The following is an 11,866-nucleotide window of genomic DNA, read 5'->3' on the forward strand; positions in this document are numbered from 1 at the left end:
AGAGTACGACGGCGCCAGAGGGCGTTAGCTGACGCCCGCTGGGTGCACACAACCTGGTCCACTCGACGGCAGCAGAATGACCCATACCCCCAAACTGCTGAGTTTCATAAATGATCCCAAACCGCTGCGGAGCAGAGGGAAGAAACCCGTTGCTTACAGATACGGGACTAGGCAGCTGGGCATGGTGGCAAACGCCTTTAATCCCTGCACTGGGGAGGCAGAGGTAGGAGGATCACCAAAAGTTCGAGGCCACCCTGAGACTACGTGGTAAATTCCAGGTCAGCTTGGCTTAGAGTGAGACCCTACCTCAAAAAAAAAAAAATAAATAAAGGGACAAGGGATAGGCGAGAGGTCAGAGGAAGTGCGCAGCTCCCGGGAGCCGGACGCTGACACAGCCTTCCGCCGTCCAGCTTGCTCCTCCGAGCGAGGGAGGACCTGCGATAGCTTCTGCAGAGACGCGAGCGGGTCTGTGATTGCAGCTCCCGCGGTGCAGCGAAACGCCCGCTCGCCGCGCCCGCGACTCCCAGGGAGCTTAGCGGCGCGTGCCCACAACTCCCAGGATGCCCCGCGCCGTCGCTCAGGCCCCGCCCCAGCGACCCTCGGACTACAAATGGACTCGCCGGAGCGCGCCGGGCCAGTCAGCTTGGCGTTGGGCGTTGGAATTTGGGCTGTCGCGACTCCCGCTACGGGGGCCGGCAGGGGGCGGTGGCGGCCGTTGCTCTGGGTCCAGAGGCGGGGCCGTGGGCTCCAGGCGCTGTGAGCCTGCGGACCACGACTAGGCCGCGACGAGGCTCAGACTGAGGCCATCCATGGGTGACCGCAATGGCACGAGCGGCTCTCGGCGTCGGAGGACCGCCTCGAGGCTCTCCGTCCAGGGTGGCGGCGGGCCCGTGGCGGCGGAAGAGGAGGCTCAGGATCACCCCGATGTGGGTGCCGGGGGTGACGCTCCGACCCCGACCCCGGCCCCGGACAAAGACCGAGACACCAACGTGGGCAGCGGTCACTTGGAGCTGAGGTAGCGGAGCGCCTGACCCCTCACCTCTGACCTCAGACCCCGTGCGCGACGCTCCCAGCCCTCAAGGAAGTGGCCACACGAGGGCTAGTGCTGAGTCCGGGGACTCCTTGGGCCCCGCGGAGACATGGAGGCTTTGGGGAAGAGTTAACTGGCAAGGTCACCTGGTGGGGGCGGAGAGCAGTCTTTCTTCCTTTGAGGCAAGTCCTCGAGGCCCGTTCTGAGGGGCCTCGGGGACTTGGAGCCCTGGGCTGCCCTGCTTTCTTGCCTGCCGAGAGGTAGAAGGTTGGCGGGCAGGCGTTATCATGAAGGGGTTCCTTTGCGGAGCTCCGAGGGTAGCTTTGCTGTTGGTAAGGAGGGCTTGCAGAGGAGGTCTGGCCTACGAGAGAGGGTCCAGCTAACTTAGACATGTCCGGGGGTAGGGGAATGGGCATTTGCAGGGACAGGCAAAGTGCAGGACGTTCTCGAGAGTGGCTGCAAGGCTCATTTATCCCATTCGATAGGATGCCCTGAAGCTTTGGTTATCAGAATCGGTGTCTGCTGTAGGGACAGAGCTGAATCCTGTGTGGGGACTTTCATCCCCTGATATTAGTACAGGAGAGGTTTGGTGTATAGATACCTACAGGAGGGACTTTGCAACTGAAAGGGTTGGGAAGGAGCAGCAGCATTGTCTGCCTCCCCCAAGTTGACTCTGAGGCCATCCCCAAGCTGCCCTTCTGGTATTCATCCTGGGACTCTTAGTAGCTCTGGGTTAGGGGAAGCTGAGAGGCCAAGTAGAAGTGGACAAGTGGCTGGTAAAGACTTGCCCTCAGTAACAATCGAGACTTTTGTCAATGGGCATTGTGGGTGGGGGGCTTGACTGCCCTGAGGTGTTCACAGTTCACCTGAGAGATAAGATAACTTCAGTGTAAAGAAGGCATGGCACAATGCGGGCAAAGGTCAGGTAAGGAAGCCATAAAGGCACCATAGGCTGGCTCTTCCTAAGAGAGGTGCTCGTTTCCTGTAGGTCTGGGCTGGTGTTGAGAGAGGTTGGCCACAAACTTTCTGCTTGAAAAGGAATTGAGGGTCCTAGAGTTCCCCTCTGCTGACAGCCTCTGTTGCCCTTCTCTCCTGGAGGCAGGGGCATGGCTAGTATGACCTCCATAGGGAGTGGGAATGGGTTCCTTTTTGTGTAGGGTCCTGGGAGTGATCTCAGCTGTGGGCCAAGCTACACCCAAGGGTGGTCAGGGACAGCCACTGAGCATTTTTGGTGCCCTCTGGTGTGAGCATAGTGGAAGAGGTGAGGGGAGTTCCTATCCTGGGTCTGGTCTCAGACATTACTCCAGTTGTGCTGCCCTTCATAGATGGGGGAGGGAACTGATCATCTCATTGTGGGTCTCCTTCCAACCTGGGGATGCCACAGGCTTGAGGCCCCCTTCTTGGGGTGTTGGACTCCATTCTCCTTGCTCATGGCCACACCTTGTTCTGACTACCCTCCTAAGTAGGATTATAAGCCCACCCAATTGTTACTCTTCACTTGCCACCCCATCCCCCACTCATTACTGCTCTTAGCCAAGCCCAGCCTTCCTTTCTGTCTTCTTGACTCCTTGAGTTCCTGTCTTCCCCTGTCCCCAGTACTTCCTGCTCTCTTTGGGCCAGGCAGGTGAGACAGGTTCTGGGTGTGAGCTCATTTCTTCTGCCCTGTGGCAAGTTGAGGCTGTAAGACAGGAAGGAGAGGCTCTCTTCTGTCCTGTTTACTGTTCACCTTTCTTAACTCCACAATCATGGGCACCCAAGACAGGACCTTTTGGTGATGGCATTCTCCTAGGGTATTTGTACCTGAGTGTCCTTTGTATTTCTCTAGCAGGGTCTGGAAAGGTTGGAGAGCTTGGCCCCACCATCTTATACCCCAGGGCCTGGCCTATAGAATAGCATAGAGGAAATGACAAGGAAGTGTCATCTGGGAGAACTGGCATTCTGCTCCCTCTTTTTGTTTGGCCCTGGTCTTGGAGGGTGAGCCTCCGGGTGTGGTGTTCTTGCCTCACTGTGTCCATGTGAGGGAGAGGCAGAAGGGGAGGTTATCTCTTCCTTCTGTCTGTAGTTCACCTAGGCAAGCCTGGGGACTGTAGGAGGGAGGAGCAGCTGCCTTGGTCCTTTTGGCCTCTGGAAGTGGGTATTAGACAAGCTAGAAGGCACAGGACATGGAAAAGCACTCTAGTAGGTGAAAGGGTGACAAAGACAGTTGTGAGTATGGCTGGCCAGCTCCCACTTTTCCTGCTGTCCATTTCTGGCCTACTTTCTAGCCTGCTTACAGCTGACCATGTCGACAAGCCTGGACTTTTGCAGGCCTTGGTGGATGGGGGCTTTCTTTCCTGACTACTGACCTATGAGGGAGGGAACACATGGGTGGGGACAAGGTAATGGGAGTGCTGCCTGGGAGGCCCATGTAGAACTGAAGCATGGGTGTGCACAGTCATGGAAGGATTTGGAAACCCATTAGAAGGGACCTGAAAAATCTCTCCCTTTGCTTTTGTGTGTGTGTTGTACGTGTGTGTGTTTGTTTTTTGAGGTAGGGTCTCACTCTAGCCCAGGTGGACCTGGAATTCATTTTGTAGTCTCAGGCTGTCCTTGAACTCACCACAATCCTCCTACCTCTGCTTCCCGAGTTGAAAATCTCTTAAGGTAATGCTTGCTAAGTTAAGTGTGGTGGCACATGCTTGTAATCCTAATACTTGGAAGGCTAGGGCAGCACCCACAGTTTAAGGCCATCTCTAGCTACATAGACGCTCACTTCTAAACAAAACATTATCTGTTGTTAGTTTTGGAAAGCAAGACCATTTCTCCTTTCCTTCACTTCTCTTTCTTTCTTTTTTGTTTTGTTTTTATATTTTGAGGTAGGGTTTCACTCTAGCCCAGGCTGGCCTGGAATTCACTATGTAGTCTAAGGCTGCCCTTGAACTCATGGCGATCCTCCTACCTCTGCCACCCCAGTGCTGGGACTAAAAGCATGTACCCCTATGCCTGGCTTCTGTTTAATTTTGGAAATAGCTACAGATAAGGCAGCATAGTCTTCTTGGTGGGCCAAAAAGGAGAAAGGTCAGTCTTATGAAATAGTCTTGATTATGTGAAGACAGTAGTTGGGTTGTGGCACAAGGAGGCTTTGGGACCAGGAGGCTTTTGGATAGTTATGCTGAAAGCAAGTGGGCATCAGCTTGGAGGAGAGGGCCATGAGGAGGCCAGGTCTAGTAGTCAGACTCAAGAGACACCATCCTGCTTGTCTCATTATATTGCCTCTTGGGAACAGCCACACCAAGCCTCCTGAGAAGAATGGGCTCACAGTAAGTGGAGTCAGTTGAGAGGGTACACCAAGGGCTGTCATCACTTGAGAAGGCAGGTGCAGACATAGGGAGGAAAACAGCTCAGATAGAGACCACAGCCTCACTGTATCACTCATGATGGGCTTGCTGTGTAAATCTATGAAAGAAGCCTAGCTCTGGGAAAGTAGGGTGGCTGGGGCTGGAGTGGAGCTGCCTCACCTTGGTGTTTAGCCTGATATGTAAGAGGAGTGTGACCAACCTCCCACCAGCCAGGAACTACTAGGGACTAATGTGGTGCCAAGCAGGCATTGGTCTGAGGTGAGGGGGGAGAGGTTAAAGGTTGGACTTGTTGACAGTACTTCTTGGCTTCCTTGGCCTCTCTCCTCCTGGGAAGAGCTGTTAGACTGCCAATCCTAACTAGAGCCAGTCTTGCCCAAAGTTACTGAGGCAAGGCCAGTCCCAAGAGGTCATCTGTGCTACAGTGCCCACAGTAGGCCTCCTGGCCTGATTCTCCTGCTTGATGCCCCAGGGCAAAAATATGTATGTTGAGAGGGAAGAGGAGGCCCCAGTCACTCTTACAAAACACAGGCCTTGCTCAATTCTCTGTGCAGCTTCCTGGTGGCACAACAGTTGGAAGGCAAGGTAAGGCCAGGGCACTGGTTCCTGGGACTAGGGCTCTGGGCTGTTTGTGTTCTTGCCAGGGACTGAGTCTGGGCCTTACCCAGTGGCCACTGTGCCAAGCCTGATAACCCTCCTAATTCAGCACTAAGTGTGAGCTTATATGGACAAAAGCCAGCTTCTGCTAGGGTTTCTCTACCAGCAGGCACCTGGCTTCTAAGTGTTTTTTTTTTTTTTTTTTTTTTTTCCGTCCACCCGATATAGTGTAGACAGGAATACAAAATTTCCCATGAGTATACAAGGGTCAAATTACTGCCCCCAGAAAGGTACATGAAGTCTGGGTACTTGGCCAGCAATTGGACTGGGTTTGGGTGACAAAGAGGCTCTTCTAAGCTGTGGTGGGAACCCCTCAAGTCCATGGGTGATGGGCTGGGTTGATTGAATTGGATGGACTCTATCCCATCTCTCTGTTCCAGCAGTGCTAGGTGGTGGTGGTAGATAGGTTCACAGATCCCTGGGTTGGATTCTTTGTGTGGCCCAAGAGCCAGGTCACAGTTGAGGGCCTCTGGGGAACTCAAGCCTCATGTAGGCCTGGCCTCCTGCCTGTGAGGAGCCCTCTCTTTATTGTTTGCGGGAAAGGCCCCTGGGTGTTCTGAGAGCTTTGCTTATTGGAGCTACATAGCCACTGGAGCAGCCTTGTCTGGCTCCTGTCTAAATGGGGAATAGAAGACAAGTATGGTTGGTGCACGCCTTTAATCCCAGCAGTTGGGAGGCAGATTGCTGTGAGTTTGAGGCCAGCCTAGTGAATTCCAGGTCAGCCTGGGCTAGAGTAAGATCCTACACCGAAAGAAAAAAAATGGGGAAGAGAGATAGTTGGGGTAGGAATGCATCCCAGTGGCGGGCCCAGCTCTTTCTTGCTGGTTCTTCTCACTAGACAGGGGCCTGTCCCCTCTCTGTCAGGTGCCATCGTCTGCAGGAATCTTTGTTCAGCTCAGACAGTGGCTTCAGCAACTACCGTGGCATCCTCAATTGGTGTGTGGTGATGCTGGTGAGTAGGGTGGGGTTTGGGAGTAAAGTCATCTGCAGCCACATGTGGCAGACCCTTTCAGGTTGCCCTGAGAAGGTCACAGCTCCATGTGGGTGCCATTCCTGGGCCGGTGAAGGGGAAGCAGGGGTAGTCCCTGCAGGGTACATGGGGAGTCTGCAGGATCTCAGGGAAGTTCTGTGAATAACTGTGTAGTGGGAAGGCTGAGCAGTATATCTAGGGCTTGAGGACTGTTGGCTGCAAACTGTGCCTTGGATGCAGGCTCCTCTAGTTGTGCAGTGAAATGGAGGATAAAGAAAAGGGAGCATTGGGTGTATCCTAGAATTTGGAGGCAGAGCACCTTGTGTGCACAAACCTTCCTGGCAAGGATGAGAGGTCTTGGGGGGGAATCATATGCCACATGGCTTTATGGGCACAGAGCCACTGGCTGAGCCAACTGTCCCCTTCCCTCAGCCTTGGGTACTTCTTATATGCCATGTCTAAGGCATGCTTGGTGGGCACTTTGTAAGGGGTGCCAGCAGCCTCACCCTAGAGGCCAGTGGAGTCCAAGGGTCAAAGGGGTAGCCAGAAGGGTGTGTCAGGGGCAAGGGCTATCTTTGCCTAGCCTTTGACACTCAGAAATGGTATCAGCTGAGGCCTTCAACCCTAACCCAGAAGTGTCTGCCCCTGCTTTAGTCATGGTTCTTCTGGCTGCCAATGTGAAAGGGCTACTCTCTGCTGTCCTTAGAGGTCTCTGAGACTCTCAGCACCTTGTCCTGGAGAAGTCTCATGCCTCATTTGTGCGTGTGTGTGTGTATGTGTGTGTGTGTGTGTTTGTGTGTACATGCATAGGGGAAGGGTATGAGGCCTAAAGAGAATGAGAAGCTGGCTTTGTCAGCCTGGCTCCTAGTAGCTGACATGTCTCATTTCTGGCCCAGGCTGGTCTATAAAGAGGCTTTTGGGCAGGGGAGGCCCTTTGCAAGTCTGGACAGTACTATCTGTTCTTTCGAAACCTCATGAACCCACCAGGCCCTTGGGCCACGACCTTTTCACTGCTCTGACCTTTCTACCCTCTCCTTCCAGAAGACGTGAATCCTGGGCTCCAGGTGATGGTATGGGGCCATATATGTTTGGGTGTCAGGCTGGTAGGGTGGTGGCCACTGTGTCCCTGAGCTTGTCATTTCCTTGAAACCTCTGACCACCAGGCAAGGAACCCTATCAATGTTTCCTTGCTGGTGTTGCTCTTCAACAATGCCTACCACCTCCATTAAATGGGGCTTGAGCCCTGGGTGGTTGGCCAGGTTGGCATCAGGAGCATGGCTTCTGGGATGACAGTGGTGCTTAAGAGATGGATGAGGATGGTGTCCCCAGGCTAGTCTGGAGCCTGTTTGATGAAGGCTCAATCCTGAGTTGTCTATGTTGGGGTCAAACTCTTAGAGCTTGGAGTGTTGCCAGGGGCAGAGCACTTCCACTCCTGCCCCTCTCAGCTTTGGTGGGCCTTCCAGCTGCCTGCCCTTGTTCCCAGAGTCTGCTGCAGCCCCTTGCCCCTTAGCTAGGTACTGCAAAGCTAGTGCCCTGGGCTGCTTCCTTTCCTCATCCTTGGGCCGCCACGAGGTGCTGGTCCCCTGGGACTCAGTGCTGCGGCTTCTCTGGTGGATGTGGGCTTTGGGTTGGTTGCTGGTGATGGTGGAATAGGGCTGGGCTGTGGGGCTTCTTCACAGCTGTTGCATTGGCCTAGGGTTCCTGCCGTGGTGCTAAGGGGCCTCTGAGATGTTGGGTGGGGTGGATGGCATGACCAGGGCTGAATTCTCTTGACTGCCTCTTGCAGATCCTGAGCAATGCAAGGTTATTTTTAGAGAACCTCATCAAGTGAGTACCTTCTCCAGATCCCATCCTGCCCCTTTCCTGACCTGCATAGGCCTGAGGCGTCATCCACTGAGGCCCCCCATTGCCTCACCTCCAGGTATGGCATCCTGGTGGACCCTATCCAGGTGGTGTCTTTGTTCCTGAAGGACCCTTACAGCTGGCCTGCTCCATGCCTAGTTATTGGTGAGCTGGGCTCTGAGAAGGACCATGAGTGGGGACCAGGCTGACCAGGGCCTGAACTTGCCTTATGGTGTTTCTGTCCTTAGTGGCCAACATCTTTGCTGTTGCTGCATTCCAAATTGAAAAGCTCCTGTCAGTGGTAAGTAGTACCCAACCCCCTCCCTGCCAGTTAGTGGTGTTCTTCTCAAGATAGCTCTCCTTACTAGGCCTTGGGCCCCGGATGAATGCTCTGCCCCTTTCCCAGGACGCCCTGACAGAGCAGGTGGGGCTGCTGCTGCATGTGGCCAACTTAGCCACCATCCTGTGTTTCCCGGCAGCTGTGGCCTTATTGGTCAAGTCCATCACTCCAGGTGTGCCCCATTTCACCTAGCCCAGGCCATGTTGGGCTGACCCCAGGCCCAGTCTGTGGGATGGGTGTGTGGGTGGCCATGGCTGAGCCCACCTGTCTTGTGGTCTCCATGGTGTGTGGGCATCCATGGCTGAGCCCACCTGTCTTGTGGTCTCCATGGTGTGTGGGCGGCCATGGCTGAGCTGCCTCTCCTACAGTGGGCTCCGTGCTGGCTCTGTTGTCGTACTCCATCCTCTTCCTCAAGCTCTTCTCCTACCGGGATGTCAACCTATGGTGCCGCCAGCGTAGAGTCAAAATGAAGGCTGGTAGGGGCTGTGAGGGCTGGGACATGCCTGTAGGACTGGGCTTGGGCAGCATAGCCCACTGTCTCCTCTGCTTTACTGGCAGCCTCTTCAGGGAAGGTCAGTGGAGCTGCTGCCCAGCAGACTGTGAGCTACCCTGACAACCTGACCTACCGTGGTAAGGAGCTGTGAGGACAGGGCCTCCAGGGACAGGACCTGGAAGACAGGGTTAGGCCCGTGTGGTTCCAGCCCCTCCCCTTCCCTTCCAGATCTTTACTACTTCATTTTTGCTCCTACTTTGTGTTATGAACTCAACTTTCCCCGATCCCCCCGAATCAGAAAACGCTTTCTGCTACGGCGGATCCTTGAAATGGTAAGGTATGAAGCTTGTGGGGTGTTGCTGTGGGAAGGGTTGGCAGGGGCACTATTGGGGTTTCAGCTGGCTGCTCTTTGCTTTTCCTCAGCTGTTCTTCACCCAGCTTCAGGTGGGGCTGATCCAGCAGGTAAGTGGGGTTAGCAAGTGGATGGTGGGAACTTAGCCCAGCTGGGGTTAGCTGATGTAGTACCTTCTTTCACAGTGGATGGTCCCTACCATCCAGAACTCCATGAAGCCCTTTAAGGTAAGCTTAGGATCCCCGTGACAGGGGTGGGTGGGGTGGAAGACTGCAGCTGGCTAAGGTAGTCTGTCCCTGCAGGATATGGACTACTCGCGTATCATTGAACGCCTCCTGAAGCTGGCAGTGAGTATCAGTGGTTGAGGGTGGAATTAGTTTGCAGCTATGGTAGGGGTATTTGAAAACCTGGAGCTCCTCCCCCCCCCCCCCAGGTCCCCAACCACCTGATCTGGCTCATCTTCTTCTACTGGCTCTTCCACTCCTGCTTGAATGCTGTGGCAGAACTCATGCAATTTGGAGATCGGGAGTTCTACCGAGACTGGTGGTGGGTGGCCATGAGGGTGACTATGGGGATCTGGGTCTTGGGTTATGGTGTGCTCTATTCACCCCATGTCTTTTGGCTCTAAGGAATTCTGAGTCTGTCACCTACTTCTGGCAGAACTGGAACATCCCTGTGCACAAGTGGTGCAGCCGGTAGGTGGTGTGGGCGTGGGGGTGGACCTGGTTCTGTGTCAGGGCCTGGTGCCATGGCTTCCTTGCTCTGCAGACACTTCTACAAGCCTATGCTGCGACGGGGTAGTAACAGATGGATTGCCAGGACAGGAGTGTTCCTGGTCTCAGCCTTCTTCCATGAGGTCAGTGCCTTGTGAATAACCTGCTTCATCTTTGGGCAGGGCCATAGCCACCAGCTGAAACACTGACCTTTATTCTGTCCCCCCAGTACCTGGTGAGTGTACCCCTGAGGATGTTCCGCCTCTGGGCATTCACAGCTATGATTGCACAGGTGAGATACTGTGAAGCTGCTTCACCCACCTGCCTTCCCTAGCCTGAACCTGTGCCAAGTTCCATTTCCAGTGATCACTGTGGCCAGCTAACCTTGACCCCATGTATCTCCAGGTTCCACTGGCCTGGATTGTAGGCCGCTTCTTCCAGGGGAACTATGGCAATGCAGCAGTATGGGTGACACTCATCATCGGTCAGCCAGTAGCTGTGCTTATGTATGTCCATGACTACTACGTGCTCAACTATGAGGCCCCAACATCTGGGGCCTGACTGTTGCCAAGGGCCTATCTGCTTCTCCATTGTCCATGGTCAGAGCCAGACCTCTCTAGCTTGGGCCTAAAGTGCTGGAGGGGTCTTGTGGCTGCCTGCTCTTTCTTCCTGTCCTGGGAGGCCTCTTTGCCCCTATGGGGCTCCTTCCTCCTCAGGGGTAGCATTAGAGCCTAGCTGGCAGGAGCCAATGCTGGGAGTCTGTGCTGACCATGGGCCAAAGGTGTCAATAAAGTGCTATCCATAATCATCTTCCTCAGCCTATTGGGGCTGGGGCACTTGTGGGAGGGATGACCTATATCCACACAGGTAGCAGGAGTCAGCTTCCTCCAAGGGTAAAAACTCTTCCAATTCCTAGGCTCCTACCTAAAGCTGTGGGGCTGGGACTTAGGTCCCATTGGGTCTCTCCTCAGCTTTCAGAAGAACAGGTGTCCTGGTACCCACTAAACTTTAGAAGTAGCTCAAGGCAACCCTTTCCAGGCCTCAGACTAAAACCGTTAGGTGTCTGCAGTGTTCTGGCACTGAAGTATGGCCAGCAGTCTCAGCTGGGCTTCTCTCCGTAACCTGTTGAGTGTGGATGAGGCTGCTCAGCTGCTGAACGAGCCATAGCCAGTAGGAGCAGTGGCCTGCTATGGTGGCCCAAGGCCAGAGAGCTGACTGGGTGGCCTCACTACCCAGGAAATCCCAGCAAGGTCAGACTTCCTGTCTGCTAATCCCATTTGGAGCTTGGGTCCTGTGGACCCCCAACAAAATGAGCCTACCTGGTCTGAGCCTGGAAAGGGAATTTACAGGGCTTCCTAGAAATGGGTCTGGGCTTGAACGTATGGGAGGTTGGGAGTGTCTCCTGGGACAAGTCTGGTGGCCTGTAGTTGGGGCCCAGGTCTGCTTAACTCCACAATGCTTCCTGTGGGAACCTAGTGGCAGAACCTTCACCACTCCCCCAAACAGTACATGGGGAAGATTTCACTCTGCCCGGGCCTCAATTCCCTGGGATGGGATCCTTGACCCAGATGTGCTACAGAAGGATCAGACCACTTGTGCTCTTGGCCCACATTACTCAGTTTTTTGTTGTTTTTTTTTTTCCCCCAGAGGTAGGGTCTTGCTCTATCTAGCTCAGGCTGACCTGGAATTCACTATGTAGACTTAGGGTGGCCTCAAACTCTTAGCAATCCTCCTACCTCTGCCTCCAGAGTGTTGGGATTAAAGGTGTGCACCACCACGCCCGGCTCTACTCAGGTGGCTCTTATCAGCAGGGGCAGCCCTGTGCCCTTCAGAAGGATGCCCTTTCACCTACTAAACTGGACAGAGGCTACCTTAACTGCTAGGCAAGACTCATCCACTGAGGCATCTGAGATATCCTGGTGTTAAAGTGTAGGCAGTTGTCTTAGCTAGGCTGCACTGCTCCATTAACCAACTACTTTGACCTGTGTAGTTATCTCTGGCTGTGGCAGGGATAAGGGTAGGTCTTATCTGTGGAATGCCCTATCTACCCTGATGTCCCTCCCAGTGGAAGCCTATAGATCCTAGGGTATGGAAAAAGTCCATGATCCTATTATCCTTGGCAACTGTGACATTG

At 54.2% G+C, this 11,866-nt stretch overlaps 1 protein-coding gene across 3 annotated transcripts; it reads left to right on the forward strand.

The window, feature by feature from the left end:
• The first annotated feature begins 664 nt into the window (after positions 1 to 664).
• On the forward strand, positions 665 to 10,537 carry Dgat1 (diacylglycerol O-acyltransferase 1). 3 transcript variants are annotated; one of them, XM_004656421.2, is made up of 17 exons: positions 667 to 1,015; positions 5,887 to 5,974; positions 7,779 to 7,819; positions 7,914 to 7,999; positions 8,083 to 8,135; positions 8,241 to 8,346; positions 8,543 to 8,650; positions 8,733 to 8,804; positions 8,896 to 8,999; positions 9,091 to 9,129; positions 9,205 to 9,246; positions 9,322 to 9,366; positions 9,453 to 9,565; positions 9,649 to 9,714; positions 9,788 to 9,875; positions 9,962 to 10,024; positions 10,138 to 10,537. In XM_004656421.2, the coding sequence occupies exons 1-17, from the start codon at positions 810 to 812 to the stop codon at positions 10,291 to 10,293; spliced, it is 1,476 nt and encodes a 491-aa protein (XP_004656478.1). In that variant the 5' UTR covers positions 667 to 809; the 3' UTR covers positions 10,294 to 10,537. The 3 variants fall into 3 exon arrangements, with proteins under 3 accessions (XP_044999737.1, XP_004656478.1, XP_044999736.1); XM_045143802.1 differs by lacking the exon at positions 8,543 to 8,650 and having other exon boundaries at positions 665 to 1,015; XM_045143801.1 differs by lacking the exons at positions 5,887 to 5,974; positions 7,779 to 7,819 and having other exon boundaries at positions 7,869 to 7,999.
• Positions 10,538 to 11,866: the final 1,329 nt, after the last annotated feature.

Source organism: Jaculus jaculus, chromosome 2 (genome assembly GCF_020740685.1).
Source record: "Jaculus jaculus isolate mJacJac1 chromosome 2, mJacJac1.mat.Y.cur, whole genome shotgun sequence".
NCBI lineage: Eukaryota > Metazoa > Chordata > Mammalia > Rodentia > Dipodidae > Jaculus > Jaculus jaculus.

Coding starts and splice junctions, on each gene's coding strand:
- Dgat1 (XM_004656421.2), top strand. CDS start 810: ATGGGTGACCGCAATGGCACGAGCGGCTCTCGGCGTCGGAGGACCGCC. Junction 9,130..9,204: donor AGGTGGGGCTGATCCAGCAG/GTAAGTGGGGTT, acceptor CTTCTTTCACAG/TGGATGGTCCCTACCATCCA. Junction 9,876..9,961: donor TCTCAGCCTTCTTCCATGAG/GTCAGTGCCTTG, acceptor CTGTCCCCCCAG/TACCTGGTGAGTGTACCCCT.